This window comes from Canis lupus, chromosome 3 (genome assembly GCF_011100685.1).
Source record: "Canis lupus familiaris isolate Mischka breed German Shepherd chromosome 3, alternate assembly UU_Cfam_GSD_1.0, whole genome shotgun sequence".
Classification (NCBI taxonomy): domain Eukaryota; kingdom Metazoa; phylum Chordata; class Mammalia; order Carnivora; family Canidae; genus Canis; species Canis lupus.
In genome coordinates, this window is record NC_049224.1 from 15,078,697 (window position 1) to 15,099,991 (window position 21,295).

Sequence of the window (21,295 nt, forward strand, 5' to 3'; positions counted from 1 at the left end):
ATCCAACTTTGGTGACCGGATTTCTTTTCAAATTGGCAGTTTCCTTATGCAAGATAACCCTTTGTACTTCTACCTTGCTTCCTTTTTCATTGGAACTGCTCGCTTTGATTTGCAAACCTAAAGGGCTTGAAGTTAATTTAAGAGTCTGTTTGTAAACATTAGTGCCGGGATTTCTGGGTCCAGTTTTATAGAATAGTAGTCCTGCTAGATGGAATACTAAAAAGGGTTTTATGGTCAAAAATGCTTAAAAAACAGTGTATACTAAAATTTCTTCTTGGAGAGGCACAGGGCTCCTGAATAATTAAAGGTTCTGAGAAATCCTGCAGAAAACAAGTGTTTAATATTGTTGAACCCAGCACTTGCACTACTACCCATTAACATCCCATGAAATGCACTTAAGAGAAAATCTTACCTTATTAACATCATAGAGAAGAACCCTGGTAGATACAGGTAGATACAACCAAAATCATTTCAAAAAGGTTTGCCTATCCATATTTACAAATTTGTAGATGTTGCAAAATAATTTTTAAACACATGGAATTGCCTGTGCTTCCCTACATAAAAATTATAAATTTTCAAGGAGTTGGAATCAGTTGTCCAATTATAAATTCCTATTGAATGTAGCTGTTTTCTTGATGACTTGTACTTTTCCATTTTATTCATTAAGTATCAGCCTCATTAAGATTTAGTTTCTTCATTTGTTTAAAAAAATGGAGATAATATCCATTTAGTAGAGTTTTTATGAGGAGTAAGCTAAATGGGTGAAGGTATGCAGAACACTGAGCATAGAGCCAGCACCATGGTGGTTATTCAATAAAGGCCTATCTTCCATCTCACCTTAATCATAATCCTGAATTTGGGACTGTGGGTATTCAAAAGAGGTAGAAATCTGATGTTTAGGTTATTTGGATACTAAGGAAAACAGCATAGAATAAGTCCAAAAAGCTTTAATTTGCATAGGAGCATTTTAGAATATAAAGCAAGAAGATAATTTCCAGCAAAAACTTGGGAAAAATCTCTGAAAAATAATGATTTTTTTGTTGTTGTTCTTGTAGTGCAAGACCCATTTCATGAGACTTCTTTAAAATTTTAAAATTCTCCAAAATAAGAGCAGTTTGAGGAGGAAAAAAGAAATAATCATGACATGTTTAATCAAAACCTTGTAAATAAATGACAGGTTTTTATAGCTATTGTTACTTTTTATACAGAAGACTCCAAGCTAATTTTTAAGTCAGGTTTCGATTTTATTTTTGTTAATTTTTAAAAAAGATTTTATTATTTATTCATGAGAAATACAGAGAGAAAGAGAGAGAGGCAGAGACACAGGCAGAGGGAGAAGCAGGCTCCATGCAGGGAGCCTGAGGTAGGACTCAATCCCAGGACTCCAGGATCACATCCTAAGCCAAAGGCAGATGTTTAACCACTGAGCCACCCAGGTATCCCTATTTTTGTTAATTTTCATAGTGAACTAGCAGTGACATTCAGATTTAGTGCTCTATGAAGCAATTTTCATGTGACACCACCCCCTTTCTTTCGGGTATTAATTTATCAGTCTGGCGTTTTAGGTTGTGAGTCTTGGGTTAAATGCCACATTTTCTATTCCTGCACTTTCTTTCTAAAATACCTATATCTAAAGTGAGTCTTTCAGCCTCTTCCCTTTGGTTAGGGATGCTCTGTTATAGCCTGGTTAATTCAGCATCCCTCAGCTCATGGCACTCTCTTCAACAACATTGCTGCCAAATCCATTTTAGTGACTCAGCAGGAGCTTGTCATTAACAGCATTTTTGTAGAAAGTAAAAATTAAGCAGTCTTGGAAAGCAGAGTGCTAGTGTACCATGTATGTGTAAATCTTCAGTAGCAATAAACAGTCTCCTGGTGGGTTGGTGGTGGAGCTGCTCGCCTGATACCACCCTTCCTTTGAAGCCTTAACAAGTTCAGTTCTCAATAATGTCTGCAGTGAAAAGGGCCCTTCAGTATTACTGAAAAGGCAATCTGTTTCAAATCTTATATTTGTTTCTAGGATGTATAAAACATTTGATAGATAAAGGAGAGGCAGATGGAATTCAAAATAGCAGCTTTATTATTGGTAAAGCCTGGGTCAGAAAATATGGCTTTAAATATGGCTTGCTTACACTGTTCTCCAGAGTTAAGTTGATCCTTCTGTCCCTCCAACTGCCCTAGCTGCCCCCTTACCACCTCCCAAACCACCAACAGAGCTGAACACAATGGCAGAACCAATCCTAATGGACTCAACAGAGAGGGAGAGCAGGCGAGAATGCAACTCCCTGTGGTCAGGGGGGCCCCAAGCTCACCACTGAAAGAGTCCCCTCTCCTTCCTTACCTTGAGGCATAGAGAAAGACAGAAATGCGGCTCATATTAAAGGGGAGAACAATAAGGGTGCGCAACAATAAGGTTAGTTGTAGATCTGATGGGAAAATACCTCTTGGGTAAAATTACACATCGAGGGAGAGGAGGCCAAGAGGGTGACATTTGTTTGAACAATGGATGCTTTAGGTATATCTACAACTCCTTGATGACTGAAAACTCTATAAAGACACACGTAGAGGATTTTACATCAAATAAACAAGTGTCTGGTCTAGAAGGCAGAGGGAAAGAAAAGGGATAGGACTAGACCTGCATGCAGAGGAGCAGGGAAGGGACTAATTGAAAAAGAAGGCAAAAATAATAGAACTGTAGCTGAGTCTTTTTGAAAGGAATGAGAGATAGGAGAATGAAAGAACTCAGAGGAAAATCCCAGCGGTATAGGAAATTCATATGCTAAGGAAAGCCAAGGTTTGTGCCTGAATGCCTCACTAAAGTATTGGTTTTCACCAGGTTTTTAGGAAACAGGTCTTAGAAACATCTAGAATCTGCTGAGGCTCACTCTCCATCCAGAGCTTCTCAGACAGTGGGTGAAGTTTGACTTAGAAATTACCTTGGAATATTGGAGGTAATAGGAAAGTGTGGATTTGTGAAGCATGGCTTATGGAGGAGTTTAAAAGGGATCCAGAGGAGTTAGATTTAATGTATATTCTGGGAAGTGTGTTGATTAAAACAAGAGGTAAAGAAAGCCTAAGCTGTATTAATAGTGTTAGGAGAAGAGAAGGCACACAAAGGGGGGGTCCAACTGTGCACCTGACCGGCTCAGTTGGAAGCGCATGAAACTTGATCTCAGGGTTGTGAGTTTGAGGCCCATGTAGGGTGTAGAGATTACTTAAATAAATAAATAAATAAATAAATAAATAAATAAATAAATAAATAAATAATTTAAAAGGTCAACATTTGATTCATTATGGAAAGGGAGATGAGGGGAGAAATATAGTTTATAACATCTAACAATTCAGAGGACGAGTAAAATTTGGTAAGGCATTGAACTTGGAGATGAATAGACAATGGTGGGGTGTTAGGCAGAAATAGAGAATACAGCAAGGAACATGAAAGGGGCAGCTTAGAGCTAGAGGTGATGGATTTGAAAACTTCTTCACAAAAGGAGTCTCTGGAATCAAAAGATAACAGAATTGCTAAGCTAGACTGTGTAAAGCAGTGAGGTCCAAAGAAGACTGAGGCCAAGGTTCTGGGGGAGCCTCTATGGGCCAATGCCACTTCTCCCTCTCACTACTATTCCTGTAAACCGTTTTATTTACAGCCTTGACCCTGCATTCACATATTGTCTATGACTGGTTTTATGTTATGACAGCAGGGTTGAGCAACTGAGACGGAGACCAAATGGCTTGCAAAACCTCAAATATTTACCATCTGGCCCTTTATAGAAAAAGTTTGCCAACCTGGCTCAAGATGATAAAAGAGAAAGAGCTATAGAAAGGATGAGGCACCGTGAAACCAGGAGAGCATGGCCATTGATGTAGTTTTAGAATATGGGTGAGGTTTGGTGGGGTGAGGTCTGGAGCCAACGACCAGAAAAGAATTCTTGAAACATCTTTGGTGCAAAATGGCAGTTTTTATAACAGCACAGGGACAGGCTCCCGGGGGCTGGAAGAGCCACTGCCCCGGGCTTGTGAGAGGTGGCTGATTATATACCTGCTGACTTGGGAGCGGTCAGGAAAAGGGAGGTTTCAAAAGGATTTTCATATGCTAAAGAGGACCTACAAGATACTTCATCGGGTTAAAGGTTGTTTTCCCTCTAGCAAGGCATTAACATTAAGATGTTGGGAACTTTCCGAGGAATGTCACACATATCCCACCCTGGGGGAGAGGTGTGTCATTTATGGAGTGTCAGCTTGTGCTCCGTGCTCAGCTAGCCCCCTCTGTTCCCCATCAGCCAGGAGGAAGTCTAGAGAGAAGAGAGGTTTCTGGGGAAGGTAACTAGGAAAGGTACAAGCTTGGGGGGAAAAAAATCTTTGAATATTGTGACCAGGAGGTAAATGTCATTCCAAAAAAATCCAATTTCTATATGGACCAAAACCCAGCAAAAAATACTCAAAAGATCTCTTTCTCCCCTCTCCTTTTTTTTTTTCTTCCTTCGTTAGTATTAAAACCTTCATTAAAGCAGAGCACTGCTCCCGGTGCTGTTGGAAGATGCCTACAGACAAGGTGCACAGTCTTACAAAGTCCGATAATAAGATGTACTGAGATAATGTGTGTGAAATTGTAGAATGTTATAAGAAATTAAAGTATTTTGCATTAAAGGCAGTAAATTACCCCATGCCAAATATCTGCATTCGGAGGGGACTGTCAAAAACTTGGCACATTTGAAACATTTGCGATTCTAATTTAATGTAAACAGCACAGGCAAATTCTTACTCCCTTTGTGATCCCAGGGCAGGTTACTTAACTTTACTGTGTTCATCCATAAAACTGGGATCATCAGCACTCAGTATGATGAAGATGAAATGAGATATAAAGCAGTTCGTGGGATGTTTAGCATACAGTAAGTACTTCACGAATAGTAACTTTACTTTTAGAGAGCTGTGGAAACCTCAATTCATAAAGTCAGATATATAAGACATATCCAAAATAAATAAATAAATAAAACATATAAAAATCACTTATTATAAAAAAAAATCACTTATTGTCTGCAAATCAGTGTTAAGAAAATTCTGAGACCCATCTTACCAAGTTGGTACTATTTAGCACTACTTTTAGGGCTCCTCCCCCTGTCCCAGGGTGGTCCCTCATGAGGGACTTTTATTGATCATCGGTGACCAGGGCACCTAGCTACTGCAGAGACAGCTTTTATTCCCTGTCCAGCTGGTTCTTCGGTGCAGCAGGCAAGTGGGGCTTGAAAACTCAGATGAGGCCAACAGCCTGTGGCAGGGAGCCGGCTTCCCTCGGTGCCCCACTGTGACCACCTCCCTGGGCACTATCAGCGAGCAAAGTGCAGGTGCTCCTCCTTGCACACCCAGTGGCTTTTCTTTCCAGTCCCAGAGCATCTCCACTTTCAGAGCCACCTACCAGGACACACACTATTCTACTTTGATATCATATGGTAGTGCCAATATTTTAACTTTCTGGCCTATAAAAAAAATGACTTTCATGTAGTTCAAATAACAATTCAAAAGATTTAGTTTTCTTTCCTTCCTTCCTTTTTTTTTTTTTTTTTTTTTTTTTTTACCTAGAAGGGCAACCGACTTCAGTCTATTTGTGCTTTTCCAATAACAAAACCCTCTGTGGCAAGTAAACAGAAACAGATTACTTTATTTCAGGGCAAAGGAAAATAGAGAAAAATAAAAAGTCATATTTCATTGAGGCATCTTGACAGGTTTATATGGTAATAACAATAATAATTATTTTTTATTGTAATTATTCCTCATATCCCACCCCCTTTCTCCAACTGTACTGTCACTGCATGGTTCATGGAGCCTTAGATTATTCATGCTGTGTTGATTGACTAGCTTCGTCTCCCACCTCCCTCACACCTGGCACACTTCAGCTGTACTACCAGTAGCTACCTGCCTTCTCATCATTACAATAACCCTTCTCTGTTGCTGGAAAGTACTCATACCTCAGCCTTCTCATGCTGATAAACTTCTACTCCTTAAAGACTTAGCTGATACATGGTCTCCTCTGTGTTCTCTGAAAAAAGTTTAAAACATCATCTTCTGTGTTTTCACAGTGCCTGATACTCAAACCACTTAGACTTAAGGTGATTGAATAATTTGTCATCTAAACTCGGACACTTTTAAAAGCAAGTAATAATTATGCTGGGACAACAGACATAAACCAGAGTGCCTGGAGAAGAGCAGGGTGTATGGCCACCCTGCTTATCCTTATATTGCTGTAATGATTGGTTACATACCTCTCATTCCCTCCTCTCACAAACATATATACATATACACAGTCAGTAAATCCCTGGAAGGCATAAGCCTTAGCATCTAGTGTGAGATGACTGCTGACACATCAACTGATTAATTAAACCGTGAGGATTTTATTGCAGGAGAATGTTCTAGATTAGTGAAAAAACATAAACAAACAAAAGGAGATGGAGGGAACATTTATAAGAGCAAGTAAACCAGTCTGCGTGGAACGGATATTTAAGGATTGGAATATAATTTGGGAAAAGATTTTACAAACTCTTGGTTGTCAAGCTAAGGAATGTCTAACAAAGTGGAGGAACAAGGGAAGGTTTGCATGTGGGGGAGTGACATGAAAGATTACTGATAATTGTATGTCAGAGGAATTGGAGGGTGGGAAGGTCAGAGAACTACTGAAACTATCTGAATAAAAAAGATGGAAATATGGATGACTCTTTGTCATTTAACCTTTTATGCTTTAGGCTGCAAGCGATAGAAACCCAAATTATCCTGGTTTAAACATAAAGAGGAATGTATTGGTTCAGCTAACATAAATATATAGACATTGCTGGATCCAGGTGTTCAGTGTCATATCATCAGGAATATTCTTTCTATCTCTTGGTTCTGCTTCTTACTGTTTTGGATTCATTCTCAGTCAGGTCCTCCCCAGAATACCCATTAGGAACTTCCAGCCTACTTTTACCAGCTTAGCAACCCCAGTAGAGAAGGAATGCCACTTTTATCAATAGTCCTAGCAAAAATTCCAAGGAAGGTTCTCTAGGTCATGAAAATCAAATCACAGAGATAAAATTATCTAGAGGAAACATAAAAGTAATAAGCTTCCAAAATGAGCATGGAGAAGAAATGTACTCATTCCAAAATGATCTAGACTCAAGAAATTTAAAATACAAGACACATGATGTTTATTTATTTCACTTTATTTTATTTTAACTCCAGTGTAATTAATAGTTAAAATACAATGTTATATGTTCTCTTTAATCCAATAAATATTTTCACATATTATGATACTGGGCATATCATGCTAATAGTCCAAATAAAATAGAAATTATTATTTCACCTTTCCAGTCCAACCTATAAATACAGTAGTATAGGAGCTTATGATTACTTATCTTTGAAGGAGTCTAATGGAGCCAGAGGAGGGCTGAAAAGGGCAATTAAAGTGGCTTTGTCTTTGTGAGAATTCCTTAAGTAGTTTTACTGAGAAACCAATTAATAAACCTCTTCATTCTCAAATGACAGGATCTATGGATTTGAGAAATATTTGTAAATTTACTTCTTTGTAAATTTACAGCATAATTCTCAGAAGTTTTTAACTGAATTTTCCATGAAATTTATGTTCTGAATAAAGGATACAATAATGTTCAGGACACAAATCAAAAAGAGAAATAAACGATTCAATTGGCTTTAAAAACAAGTTTTAGATAACAAAAGAATATGTATAGAATAATTCTATTTGGTGTTCAAGTCATGCATACATATACTCATTTATGTATATGTGATATATAACAAATGAAACACTGAACCAAATATAGACTATCCTGGTTGGGGGTATTTGGTACAATTTTAATTTTCTTATTTATCTATGGCTTTTTGTTTTACAGTTTCTAGCATGAATCTATAAATTAATTTTAAATAACAAAAAGAATAAAAAATCTGTTTCTTTGAGAGAAAAAGAATTCTGATATAAAGGTAAACTAGCTTTGCCTTTTGGAGTGATGTTGTTGTGGCTCTTTGCACAGTTTTCTCCCCAGATATCATAAGTATTTCAATAACAACATTGGGTTAGGTAGGCTATTACCTCTGAAAGAATGTGGCATTTCTCTTATTATGTAAATATTAATCAAATGCAGTTTTAGTGCATTATGCTTGGGTGACAAGAATTAATTAATTTATTTATTTATTATTTTGAGAGAGGGGGAGAGGGAAAGAATCTCAAGCAGGCTCCACCTGATATGGGGCCTGATCTCATAACCCTGAAATCATGATCTGAGCCAAAATCAAGAGTTGGACACAGATGCCCCAAGTGATAAGACTTTAATCACATTTACTGATACCTATCTTAATAAATCAGTTTTATTCTTTCCAAGATCGTACCATTCAAGAACAAGCTTCTAATACAGACAACAATCTGAACCAAGGATCCAGCTTAATAGAATCCATCTTTAAAGTATTATACCATTGCAATTTTTCTCCACAAATATTTGGAAATGTTTTTGTGAGCTACATGGAAGAAGAACAATTATGGGACTTTCTATATAACAGTCCAGGTATGAGAATTTACTATTTGGAAAAGAAGTGTTGTAGAGATAATTAAATATATCTTTAAAGATGCTTTGAAAGTTTTATTGATGTCACTTTGGCTGAATCTGTTATTTATAAAAGTTTATCTTACAATTTTTTTTTCAGGATAAATGTTTCTTCTGGGAATCATTAACCATTAGGTCCTATCAAACTAAAGTATACTTGGGACAATGTGAAGGAAGGTTGTGAGATGGATTATGTGATGCAGACTTTCTTTTTCAATTATTATTAGGAAGTGTCCTCTTATAAAAATTTAATTTAATATTTACCATAGATTATGTTTTGCTATTGAGGATATAAGACATTAGTAGCACATGAATAAGTATTTTATGAATCTTAGATGCATTTATTCAACAAACTCATGGACGAAATTTTCTTTTCTTCAAATGTATTTTTCTTTAAATGTAAAAGTGTTTGTTATTATGACCATAGTGCATCTGTTTCTACAAGGCAAGAATGTTCTATGGTTCCTTTGGGGATAATAGGCTTTTCCATTTGTACTGGTCTTCTGCCTACAGCTTGAATGGATATTAAAGCCAGAATAGGTTGCATATTTGAATAGAAAGTGTTCATGGGTTGCCCCACCTTCAGGGCCAGGTGAAAAGGCTCTTGCTTTATTTTATACTTAATATCCTGGCTTTAAATCTTAATACCTTGGGAAAACAAAGAATAAGAATTTAGTAACTATCCTCTTAGTCCATTAACTATTTACATCATATACATTTTGGCTGTTGACCTATAAACTGTTTTATACGTTGTTTTGGGAACTACAATTCCATAAAAGATTTCCTTGGAAATTTTTTCTATTAAGATATCCTCAAGCCCAGAGTTTCTTTTCTCAGCTATGTCCAGCCTACTAATAAGCCCTAGAAAGGCATTCTTCATTTTTGTTACAGTATTTTTGATGTCTGGTATTTCTTTTTGGTTCTTTCTCAAGATTTCCATCTCTCTACAAATACTGCTCATTTGTTCTTGCATGCTGTCTATTTTGCCCATTAGAACTCTTAGCATATTCATCATAGTTATTTTAATTCCTGACCTGATAATTCTAATCGCCATGTCTGTTTCTGATGCTTGCTCTGTCTTTTCAAATTGCATTCTGTGCCTTTTAGTATGTCTTGTAATTTTTTCTTGAAAGCCAAACATGATGTTTTGGGTAAAATAACTGCTATAAAGAGGCATTTAGTGATATGGTGGAGAGATGTTGGGGAGGAGAAGCATTCTATAGTCCTATGATTAGGCCTCAGTCTTTTAGTGGGCCTATGCCTCTGGATGGCATAGTTCACAAACATTTCTCAGTTTTTTCTCCCATTTTGCATAGGAGAATATGGCTAGAGTGGAATGGAGTTGGGTATTTTTCTCTTCTTCTAAGTCAGTTTGGCTCTGATAATATCCCAGTGAGTTATGGTCTATTTTCGTAGATTCTCCCGAGCTCAGCCCTTAAGAACAGAGTGCTCTGACTTATTTCAAAATGTTCCTTTTCCTCTCGTCTTGCTGGAAGCTCTTGAGGATTTTTCTCTGACATTTACTACGGGCACCTAGTTGAACTCATAGAGGTAAAACTCACAGAAGTGTGGCAGCCTCCACAGGGTCCCCCTGGAGTTTTAACTCTCAGACTTGTCCACACTGAGAACCCCAGCAGTTCATCAATTACAATTCGGACTTCCTCCCTTGGCACTAGATCCCATGGTAGGTTCTGCTTGTGAGTCTCCACTCCAGTAAGCTGTGACTCCCTGCATTTGTCATCTCTATCGCTCCTATCTTGGAGAGAGTAGTTTGCCTTGTGTCCTTACCTCTCTACAGATCCAAGAAGAGAAGGTGATTTTTCCAACTGTTCAGCTTTTTATTTGTTGTTAGGACAAAGTGATAACTTCCAAGCTCTTTATATGTGGAGCCAGAAACCAGAAGGGCTTGTCACTTACTTTCTTTTCTTTATTCTCTCTTCTTCTTATCTTTCCTTTTCTTTTTCTTTTTTTTTTTCTTTCCTTTTCTTTTTGCTAGATCTGTACCTTATCCCTACCATAGTTATCTGTGGATGTTACTTGAATCCTCCCTTATAGTATCCCATGCTCAACTTGTTTCAGAACCCTTCATCAAAAGAATACTAGGCATCCTATACCAAAATATTGTAAACTTTATGGAAACTCATCTTAGGTAATAATAATAATAATAATAATAATAATAATAACAACAACAACATATACTTACATAATGTGTCGAGTGCCCACAAATTAATTCATGTAGGTTTTAAATAATTCTTTGAGATAGGACTGTTATTTTGTGTATCATTTGTAATACCTTGATTTTGTTTTAAAAGCAATAAACATAACCTTTTAATAAAAGGAAATAGGGGAATTTCTGGCTTTCTAGAATTTTTAGATACCTGAGATGTATTTAATCCATGACTCCAAAGAGTTCAACCAAAGTAAATATTAATTACAGATACAGGAAGAAGGAGTCTTTATGCCTTTCAATGAATTAAAGTCTTGAAGCATCATTTAAAAAGATAGATTGCTATATCCTCCACCATTTCCATAAAGAATAACAACTGACTTGATGATTGCACCATGTTAAAAGTTAAACTCTCAATATTGGATATTACCAGGATCCTCTTTGACATTGTTGTTCTTTTTCTTTCTTTCTTTTTTTTTTTAATTTATTTTAGAGAGAGGGAGAGAGAGTGTGGAGGAAGGGGCAGAGGGAGAGAGTGAATGCTAGAGTAGACTCCCTGAACACAGAGCCCAATACAGGGCTTCACATGAGACTCCAGGTGGAGCTCCATCCTAGGACTCTGAGGTCACTACCTAAGCTGAAATCAAGAGTTGGTTGCTCAAGAGACTGAGCCACCCAGGTGTCCCAGCAGCATGGTGCTTTTTACAATGTATTGAGTTATTTAAGAAATAATACCTTAAGGTGCCTGGCTGGCTTAGTCAGAAGTCATGCAACTCTTGACCTCTGGATTGTGAGTTTGAGCTTCATGTTGGATGTAGAGGTTACCTAAATAGAACTTTAAAACAAAAGAAATATCACCTAAAATTCTGAGGGGAAAAACATATACGTTGTTTTCCGTTTTGATTCAAGTGGTTATCCCAAGACTTCCCTGTCATATTAAGAAACAAGTAAAATTTTATTGTATTAATCACACAAGTAATACATAGTCATTGTGGGTAATCTATGCAGTCAGAAAGAAGGCAGGATGGCAGAAAGAAGGAAAGAAGTTAAAGAGAGGGAGGGTGCAAAAGAAGGAAAAGTAAAAGAAGAAAAAAGAAAGAAAGAGGAAAATATCTGAAATCCCATTAGTTATTGATAATCACCATTAACACTGTAGAGTACACCATTAACACTGTAGAGTACATCTTTTAACTCTTTTATGTGTGGTTGTGTGCACATGTGTGTATTTAATATAAATAGCATGTAGTACTTTTCCTTTACTTATTTTTTTACTGAACAATATATGGCTTTATTGTATAGATGTGTAACTATTTAAACAAATAACCAATTGTTGGATATTTAGAGTATTTTTCAATTTTCCTTTATATACATTACATGATTATAATTAATTTCTTAGGATGAAGTCCTAGAGACAGAATAAGTGGGTTAGCAGGTAAGTAAAATGTTAAAGTGTTGATATTATTGCCAAGCTGTCATCTAAGAAGGTCATACCATTTATATTTCTACCATTAGAGTTCCAAACCACAAGCAAATACTGCTATTCACTGTTAATTGAATTGCCATTTTATTATTAAAAAGAAACTCTTTTCTTCAAATGTTTATGGACTGTTTATTAATTATATGATTTCAATGTTAAAAGCAGCTCTCCTTTTCTATAGCTTTAAACTAGATTACTGAGAAACTGAATTCTCAGCTGAATAAGGCACAAAATATTGCCAGATTCTGCTAACTATAACATACTGTCTGATTCTAAAGTCTCAACGTTTTTGGAGTCTGAGCTAGAGGTCATCCGATGCTTGAGATTGGCACTGACCGACGCTGTCAAGGACATTGTACAGCAGATAATATTTATGATGAGCCCTGGGAGAAACTGTGAGACCAACCTCAACAAGCATAGTGTTCCTGAATGTTTGCGTGAGAGCATTCCAAAGGAATGGAATTATATTCCAAAAGAAACTAAAAGGAAAGAATCAAGCAAAGGTATCTCTCTCACTCTTTTTTGTAAGAACACATTCCCCAAGAAGCAATTTTCCAGGATATAAAATCAAGTAAAATTCTAAGAATTACAAGATTTGTAAACTATATGAGTCCTTTTCCCACCATTTCTATGTGTTTGGGACCTGTAATTTTTTTTTTTTTTTTTTTTTTTACTGTGAGCCTTATGACCAAGGAACCTAGAAATGAAAATGACTCAAATGGTTATCATCTTTATTTAATTACCAATTCAGAATTTTCTGTGATATGTTGTGTTCATGTTAGTATTCACAGAGTAGTCAATGATTATGACTAACCTTAAATCTACTGAGTAAAATTCATATTCTTGAGAAGATAGTTCTGATGTTCAATTTTATATTTTTCCTTGAAGTTTTTTCCACTGCAACCACCAACTATTACTTTCTTTTCTCTTGTTAACAGACCTACTTGCGTAGTGTTTAGGTAAAAAATAGCACACCATTTAGCACCTATATATTTTTTGACCAAGTATTTTCCCTCAGGGACCTATGGTTCTGAATTTAGTGCATTGTTTCTATTAGGGGCAGTGTATCTTAGAACCATGAGTTACACTATTTTTCATTTTATTTTGTTTTATTTTATTTTTTAAAGACTTACTTGTTTATTTTAGAGAGGGGGCAGAAGCCGAGGGAGAGAATCCTCAGGTAGTCTCCCTGCTTAACAAGGAGCCCAACGTGGGGCTCCATCTTATAACCCTGAGGCCTTGACCTGAGTCAAAACAAAGAGTCAGATGCTCAACGGACTCAGCCACCGAGGCACTCCTCATTTATTTTATTAATTAAGTCCTCTCTTCTTAAATGGTTTCATCTTACTTACATGATTTTGCATTAAGATTCCTTTGAATGTGTATTATGTAGCCATATTAATGAATCTTCTTTAGGATTTTTAAAATAAAACTTTTCCCTTTATATTAATCTTTAAAGAAGAATATTTTTTCATTAACTTAAGGAAACCTTCAATGGTAAAATATGCTAACTGAACCTATTAAAGTCAATCGAAGGGACTAGTCTTTCTTTCTTCTCCGTGGAGATCCTAAATAATGTGGCTCTTATACAGCAACCTTATATTACAAACTCGAATCAATTATCTATCTGTGACCTTTCATAGTCATGCTTTAATTCTGTCCAAGCCCTATTAAACTGCCTTTGAATCTAGTAAAGCCATTTAATTGAAGTTGGAAAATGTCAGCTTTTCATTACTTAAGTTCTTGTCTGAGTTGTTGCCATCTCTCCTTCATTATAGCTTTTGGATATTTCATAGATTTTGAGTAATTCGGGAGGCATAATCTATAGTTAACATACCATGTTTTATGAGTAGCGCTATTTTGTTTGTGGCTTTCAAGTCATTCTATTGATGAACAATTCTGCTTTCTAAAGGTGTTCTGCATTCTTCCATAATCTTTCAAAGAACCTCAGGTTCCAAAAAAAGCTTACTTTGTGAAATCAGTTCTTGTGATTTTCCTTACTAAATAATATTCTCCATAAAACTGTCACTATCACTATAAAAAATGTGGAGGAAAGTGACTGTATAAACCATTTTGTGCATTCCAGGTGGATATGATGATAGGAGAATACCATGATTCTCCATCTCTACCCTATTTTAGGTTGGCATTGTTCAACCTTTATTATTGCTACATTATGTAAGACAGACAATATTTACAGACTAGACATTAAGTCCCTTATTCATTCAATTGATATTTACTAAGTAAGTTCCTACTATATGCCAAGCACTTCAGTTGAGGCTAAAGATAAACTATAAAGTAGGTACCTCCTCTTGGTGCTCAGAAACTGCTATAATTGGTTCTAAGTGGTTCTAAACACCCCTGGGGATGTACAAGATAATTCTCGGTGTATGAGAAGAAAAGAAGTGAAACTTTATTAAAATTTCATATGAAGATTGTCACTGTAACTCTCCTTGGTCTGACTGGGGCAATTTTGGGGGGCGATGGAAAGAATGGCCTACTTTTTCATTGGTTTTCAGGGTATAATACTGAATTAGGTTCGTTCTTTGTATTTCCGAATCTAGTCTTAACAAAATTAATCCTTACAAAACATACAAGTGGCTTTACCATATTCCCATAGATCAACACATCAGCTGCAGGTGAAAACTAATACTGACAATGCAAGAAAGAACAAACAATAACCTCATACTGATTTCTATTCCTGACATGAGTTCTTTCTTAGCCATATTTATAAGGTAAAATGATGATGACCTAATCAGATTTGGTCAAAAAAAGATTTTAAAAAAGGAAATATATGGGAAAACCATTTGAAATATTACCTCCCATACATTATTATTAAACATGAATCCCTCCTAAGTATCGTACCTTGAGATACCAACTAAAGATAGTTGGAAATCGTCTTGATGAGTAAAAGATTTCAATACTAAGCATCCAAAACATGAAGACACACCTCTGTAATTGTTTTCAAGAATGTTTTAAGTGATATTTAACCATTAAAAGACAAATAGTCATTAGCTTAAGGGGACATTTGTCCTTCCTAAAACAGTGAAAATGAGAGAACATGGAAAACACTATGGTGACAAACCGAAATGCATTTCTTTATTTCTTTGTCAGTAAATACCGTTACATAGAAAATAGTGAATATTTAAAGAAACATATTATAAATTATACAATGTGTGAGATTTACCAAAGAGTTAAATGAAAGCTCAGATGCTTCAGATATAGTTCATCTTGGGTATTTGGTCCCTTATGTTTCAAAGAATAGATACACAAAGTAGTTGTTTTATTTCATTGAAAACAATTAAATGAAAGATGTACCAGAAAAGTACTTTTTTAAAATTTTATTTTTTGAGATTTTATTTTTAAGTCATCTCTATACCCAATGTGGGGCTTGAACTTAAAATGCCAAGATCAAGAGTCACATTGAGCCAGCCAGCCACCTCAGTATATTACTTTTTTAAATAAAAAGAATGCTTTATTGGAAAACTGTTAAATAAAAAAATTTAAATGAATGGATTTTGGAGAGAAAACAGAGGTAGCATTGCAAGAAAAAAATATATTCATGATATCATGCACATGCAGATTGTTGGGAAAGAAGCTGATGGCAGAAATATATAAAATGCTAACAGAAGTTATTAAGATAGTTTATTTTCTAAAAGCCAGAAATATTAGTTTTATAAAAACCAGTATCACAAATAAAAATATCATATCTACACACTTAACTTAGACATAGGATTGTCTAACATAATTTAAAATGTTCCAAATAAGAGTTTCAGTGATTGCTAAATATTTTTCTTGAAAATAAAAAAATGAAAAAATTTTCAGTTTGTTTTCAAGAACAACTAATTGACATCATGATAATGAATATTTATCAGTAAATTGTCAACAACAGCCTTTGCCTATTTGATGGCTGAGATTGAAAAACAAGTGCCGTAATTTCACAAGCACAATTACTGACACACTTGTTCCAATGTAGATCTATCATGTAGTAGCTTTTTCACCTATGACAGACACTAAAATCAAGTATTGAAACAAAGTGAACTTAGCACTTACCCTTTGAATCACTGTATCGAAGTTTTAAACCCAGATTTTGAAAATAACACAGCATATTACATTATCCTCAATCCAGAAATTTTTGACATTTTATACCATAAATAAAATTTTTAAAATAACCTTAAGATATTATTTTGTCTTCATTCATTTTAAATTTCCTTTCTGCAGGTTTTATAAGCATAAAATATATTATTACAGCCAGTGGTACATGTCTAGGAAAAAAGAAATAAATACATAAATATTCATATCACATTACATCCACTCTAAGACATACATTTTTTTCACACTTTGTCAACTCTGAAATTGGCCCTTCCAACGTGTAACATATACATGGCTTAGATAGAAGCCAAAATATTTAAATAAGGGCAGAAAAATGAGTGTGTGACATTCTTAGAAGATCCTTTCCTGATGTGTTATTAACCTCATCACACTCAGAGTCCCTGTGATTAGTAGAATGGGTTTATTAATTTGTCATTAGTCTAAAGGTTCTGATTGGAATTTGCCATAAGCTTTAACAACATAGGGGGGATTTGAGTACCGGGGTCCTCAGATTTTCTAAAATATCAGGATAAGTGCAGGTGTGAAGAAAATTGATAATCTTTACCTAATATCTACTTAGATTGTCAAATGTTTCCTTGGTGTCTGCAGTTAAACCCTCTTTTGTATAAACAGAGCACAAGATACAATCTCCAAGTCAAACACCTGAGAGTAGATTAGGGAGTATATGACACAAACACATAAAGAACAACAAAACTTTAAAATAAGTTAAGAATACAAGAAAGAGTGGTCACAAAGGAGTTTCTTAATTTGCTTCATTTATATTTTAAGCTTCATCTAAGCATATTCATTTGGATAAAAAGAAAGCATTTATCAAGGAACTGCTTTTTACCCGGGACTGAGCTAGGTGTTTTTACATTTCTTATTTTTGTTGAACACAAGAGTCTTATGAGATCTTTCAAATATATATTAGGCCCAATTTTGCAAACTTGCAAAGATTGTTCCAGTTCATTTTTAACATGATTCTTAAGTTGTCATGAATTTCTGTGGAGTCACTAGACTAAGACATATGTTTTCCAAGAGCTTTGTACGTTTTTAGAGCAGAGTGACTTCTTTAAATGTCACAAATATCTTGAAAAATCTTTCACTTTTTAAAAATTATTTTTGTTTAGTAAAAGCAGTGAAGATTACCAAAGAACTCAAAGCTACCTTCTTTTGACTTGTCACTCAGTTTCAATTTTCAAATTCTATTATGTATGTAGTGGATTAAAACACTGTGCCTGGCTTTGTGGGATAGTCAAAGACCAATGAGGTTTCTTTCCATGCTCTTGAGGAGCTTTTAGTCTACTTATAAGGATAATTCGTGAAGACATAAATAACATAAACAATAATAGATGTTAATATAAAAGATGACAGCATGGCACATTATGGACCTAATTACCAAAGTGGTCATATAGAAAATATGTTCATGGGAGGAGAGGGCTTTGAACCAAGGGTTGAAAAAGATGGGTGACCTATGGAAAGAGAGGGCATTCCATGTGAGAGTAATGAGATATTCAGAAGCCTAAACGCTATGAGGATAAAATAAAGTTTTACAGAAACTGGCTAAGGCTGGACTGTGGAGTATTTTGACAGCAACACTCCAGAGACTGATCTTGTAACAGTGGAAAATATCTAAAACAACTGTGGTAGAGAAATTAGATAACAAATACTACAGTATGTGAATTTGGCTTCATAACACAGGAGAGAGGCTGGGCATAGTCTGGAGCAGGGAGATGAGTTAGAGGAGTTAGGAGAGTACTGCAGTAGTCCAGGTACTGTTCATAATGAGGGGCTTCAATAGATCAGTAGTCATGTTTCATAGTTAAGGGAAACTGGATGTCAGAGATGAGGGGATAGGAGGATTTATCAATGTGGTTTCTAGAATGAAGGGTCAACAGGACTACTTAAAAGATTTAAAAAGAAGGAACTAAAAAAAAAAAAAGAAGGAACTAAGGAAGGAAGGAAGGCATAGAGGGAGAGTGGAGGGAGAGTCAGCAAGGTCAAGCTAGTTTAGGAGGAAAACAATTAATTTAGTTTTAATTATAATGAGTTAATTATTGCTAGGACAGAGAAGTGGAATGTCCAATAGAGATCTAAAGTTGTAGGTTGCTACCCTGGAGAAAGGCCAAGACTGAAGAATCTAGAACCATCTAGAAGAGTGGTTCTCAACCAGGAAAGATTTTGCACCCAGGGGACATTTGGCAATGCTTGGAGACATTCTTGGTTGTCAAAACTGAGGTGAATGTTACTTGACATCTAGTGGGTGCAGGCCAGAGATGCTGTTAAAACATCTTATAGCGCGTAGGACAGCTCCTTGCAACAAAGAATTATCCAGCCCAAATGTCATTAGTGCCAAAGTTGAGACACCCTGATCTACAGAGGGAGGATCAGTTCATTCTTCAGAGAAATGGCACCAAGCAAAGGAGGGCATGTAGAATCATCAGTCAACAGGCAAGGACTTCTTAGCAATACTTACATTTAAGAGGTGTTAGTATAAATCAGGGATCCATGGGTGGTGCAGCAGTTTGGCGCCTGCCTTTGGCCCGGGGCGCGATCCTGGAGACCCGGGATCGAATCCCATGTCGGGCTCCCCGTGCATGGAGCCTGCTTCTCCCTCTGCCTGTGTCTCTGCCCCTCTCTCTCTGTGTGTGTGACTATCATAAATATATATATATATATATAAAATCAGAACTAGCATGGGACACAAAGAAGAATAATAAAGGTAACCATGCACCAGTCTGTTGGCCTATTCATTCACCAAATCTTTATTGAACAACTGATACATGAGGTACTACGTGTTGGGGAAAACTGCCGTGTCTTCATGGAGCTTATGTACTAGTGGAGGGGGACAGATAATGAACAATGAAGGAGATAATTATTAGGTGACAAAATAGCCTCTAATGATAGGGAGGTTGGGGAGCTGGGATGGGAAGAGCATGAAGGGATGCTTTGGATGGGGTGGTGAGTGAAGGGTCTCTGAAGAGGTGACATTTGGGCTAAGAAGGAGAAGAAGAGGAGCCAGGCCTGACAAGACTTAGATTCTGTTATGGATTCCAAGGGAGGAGGAGGTTTAAGAAAGTATCAAAGGCCACAAAGCGGTCCAATAGGAGTACCTTTACATTTGTTACTTAAGAGGACATCTGAGCCCTTAATACTGCCACCTTAATAGATAAAAGTTTAATTAATAATCTTAAATTTGCTGATCTTCATTTGTGAGGGGGAAAAAAACTGAGGTTTGAGTTTTAGGCAGCGACCCCAGTAGAGTTCTGTCGGAATATGTCAAGCACTTGCTCTTCTCAACAATTTTCTCCACAAAAATTAGACATCCCCACGCAACACTCAAAACAACCCAGTGATGGAATGCATATGCTAATATTAATCATACCTTTTCTTTCCTTTCTTCCCCAGGCTTCACAAGGCTTGCTGTTCAGGCAGTATCTATTGTAATCAGCAAGTTACCTACGGTGATTGCATGTTTGCCTCCCCCAATTAAATACTTCTTTTCTCTGTCTGAGAGAAAAATGTCAAAAAACTTTGTTGAATTGAAGAAAGCTAGCCTCCTTGTCTGGAACTTGATTGTAATTATATGTCGGATATTTGAGGATGGAAACACTGTGGAACTTTTAACAGGTGCCTCCCTTGACAGATGGAGTAAAGAGAAACTTGGTTTAATCTGTGTGTGTTTGGAAAGCATCATGGGAAAGCAGACAAGTGGCCCTAATCAAATGGCCCAGAGGGTCATACAGAGCATTGAGCAGGAAAAACCCAACTGGATTGAGAGCCAATTGTTGAAAGCAAGGAAGTTGAGCACCAAATGGTAAAGTGATGTTTTTCTTGACCTGAATTTCATCAAATATGTTCCTGATAACAAAACCACCAATAAACAACAACAAAATACTGATAGGCAACAGTGGTTATTTTCTTAACTTCATGGGAACTTTGATGAATGCATAGAAAGATAAATATTCCATTAAAAACTGGATTATTAGACGTTCCTTGTTCTATTAAAATTTGAACCCCAATGACACGCTGAAACATCATACCTATTTTTTTTTTAACATTATACCTATTTAGTCACCATCTTAAGGTTTCTGTTAAAAAGAGTGGGATCTAAACCCAAGAGAATTTGGTTTCATTCTTTTTTAGTGCACAAACAGGTATCTAGTGGATAGCCAGGAGCATTTTGTAAATGGATTGGGCATGGAGATTAAATTAAGAAGGAATTAATGGATATAAAAGGCTTTTTATTGCTTTCTGTGTACCTGATTGTCAAAAAGGTACACATTTTTCATCTGGTAATGTAAGAATCCCATAGGGCAGCTGGGGCATATCACACTCGAGCTATAAACACACCCAGCTGTTTCGGTATGAAAATGTCAGCCTTCTCATAGGTTTGTCACCAGGAGCTAAGTGATTTGTGGTATTGCTAAGATCTTTAAGGGTCCCTGATGAATTTAAATATGTACATAGAGTACTCCTGTCTTAAAATTAGTCTTCAGTTTAGAACTGCATGATATTGATAAAGGTATTACAGCTCATATGGTCTACAGATCACTAAGCCAGCCCTTTTTTATACCACTCACACACACTGTTCCCCATACTTTTACAATCTGTTCATGTTGCTGGCAAATACTATTTTAACTTTCTTGCCTGAAAATGACCAAAAGTTGCTACTTTCTTTAGTACGTGGTAGTGACAAGGAATTCAGGCTTTGGAATCAGATGGACAAATATAAATCCCTTGTAAGTGGGCCATCTTGGGCAAACTATAGAATCTCTGAAAGCCTCATTTTCAGTGGTGATACCAAGCTGATGGAGTAGTTTTGAAAAATTAAATAAGATTCATAAGGTTCTTAGCACCAAGCTTAGTAACAAATGCATCAAGCGAGCATTTGTTGTTTATAAACTCTATTGAAATACATTGCACTCATTGGCATTATGATAACAAATACTCTTTACTGGTTTGTGTTAATCTCTGTAAGAC

General features: G+C 36.1%; 1 protein-coding gene across 4 annotated transcripts in view; it reads left to right on the forward strand.

Moving 5' to 3' along the window:
* Positions 1 to 21,295, forward strand: part of KIAA0825 (uncharacterized protein KIAA0825 homolog) — a 382,383-nt gene that overhangs the window by 164,838 nt on the left and 196,250 nt on the right. For all 4 annotated transcript variants that reach the window (XM_038532321.1, XM_038532323.1, XM_038532322.1 and 1 more), the window contains 3 exons: positions 8,361 to 8,540; positions 12,502 to 12,726; positions 19,721 to 20,129. In XM_038532321.1, the coding sequence (XP_038388249.1) occupies positions 8,361 to 8,540; positions 12,502 to 12,726; positions 19,721 to 20,129 (814 nt within the window). The remainder of the gene's footprint in view (positions 1 to 8,360; positions 8,541 to 12,501; positions 12,727 to 19,720; positions 20,130 to 21,295) is intronic.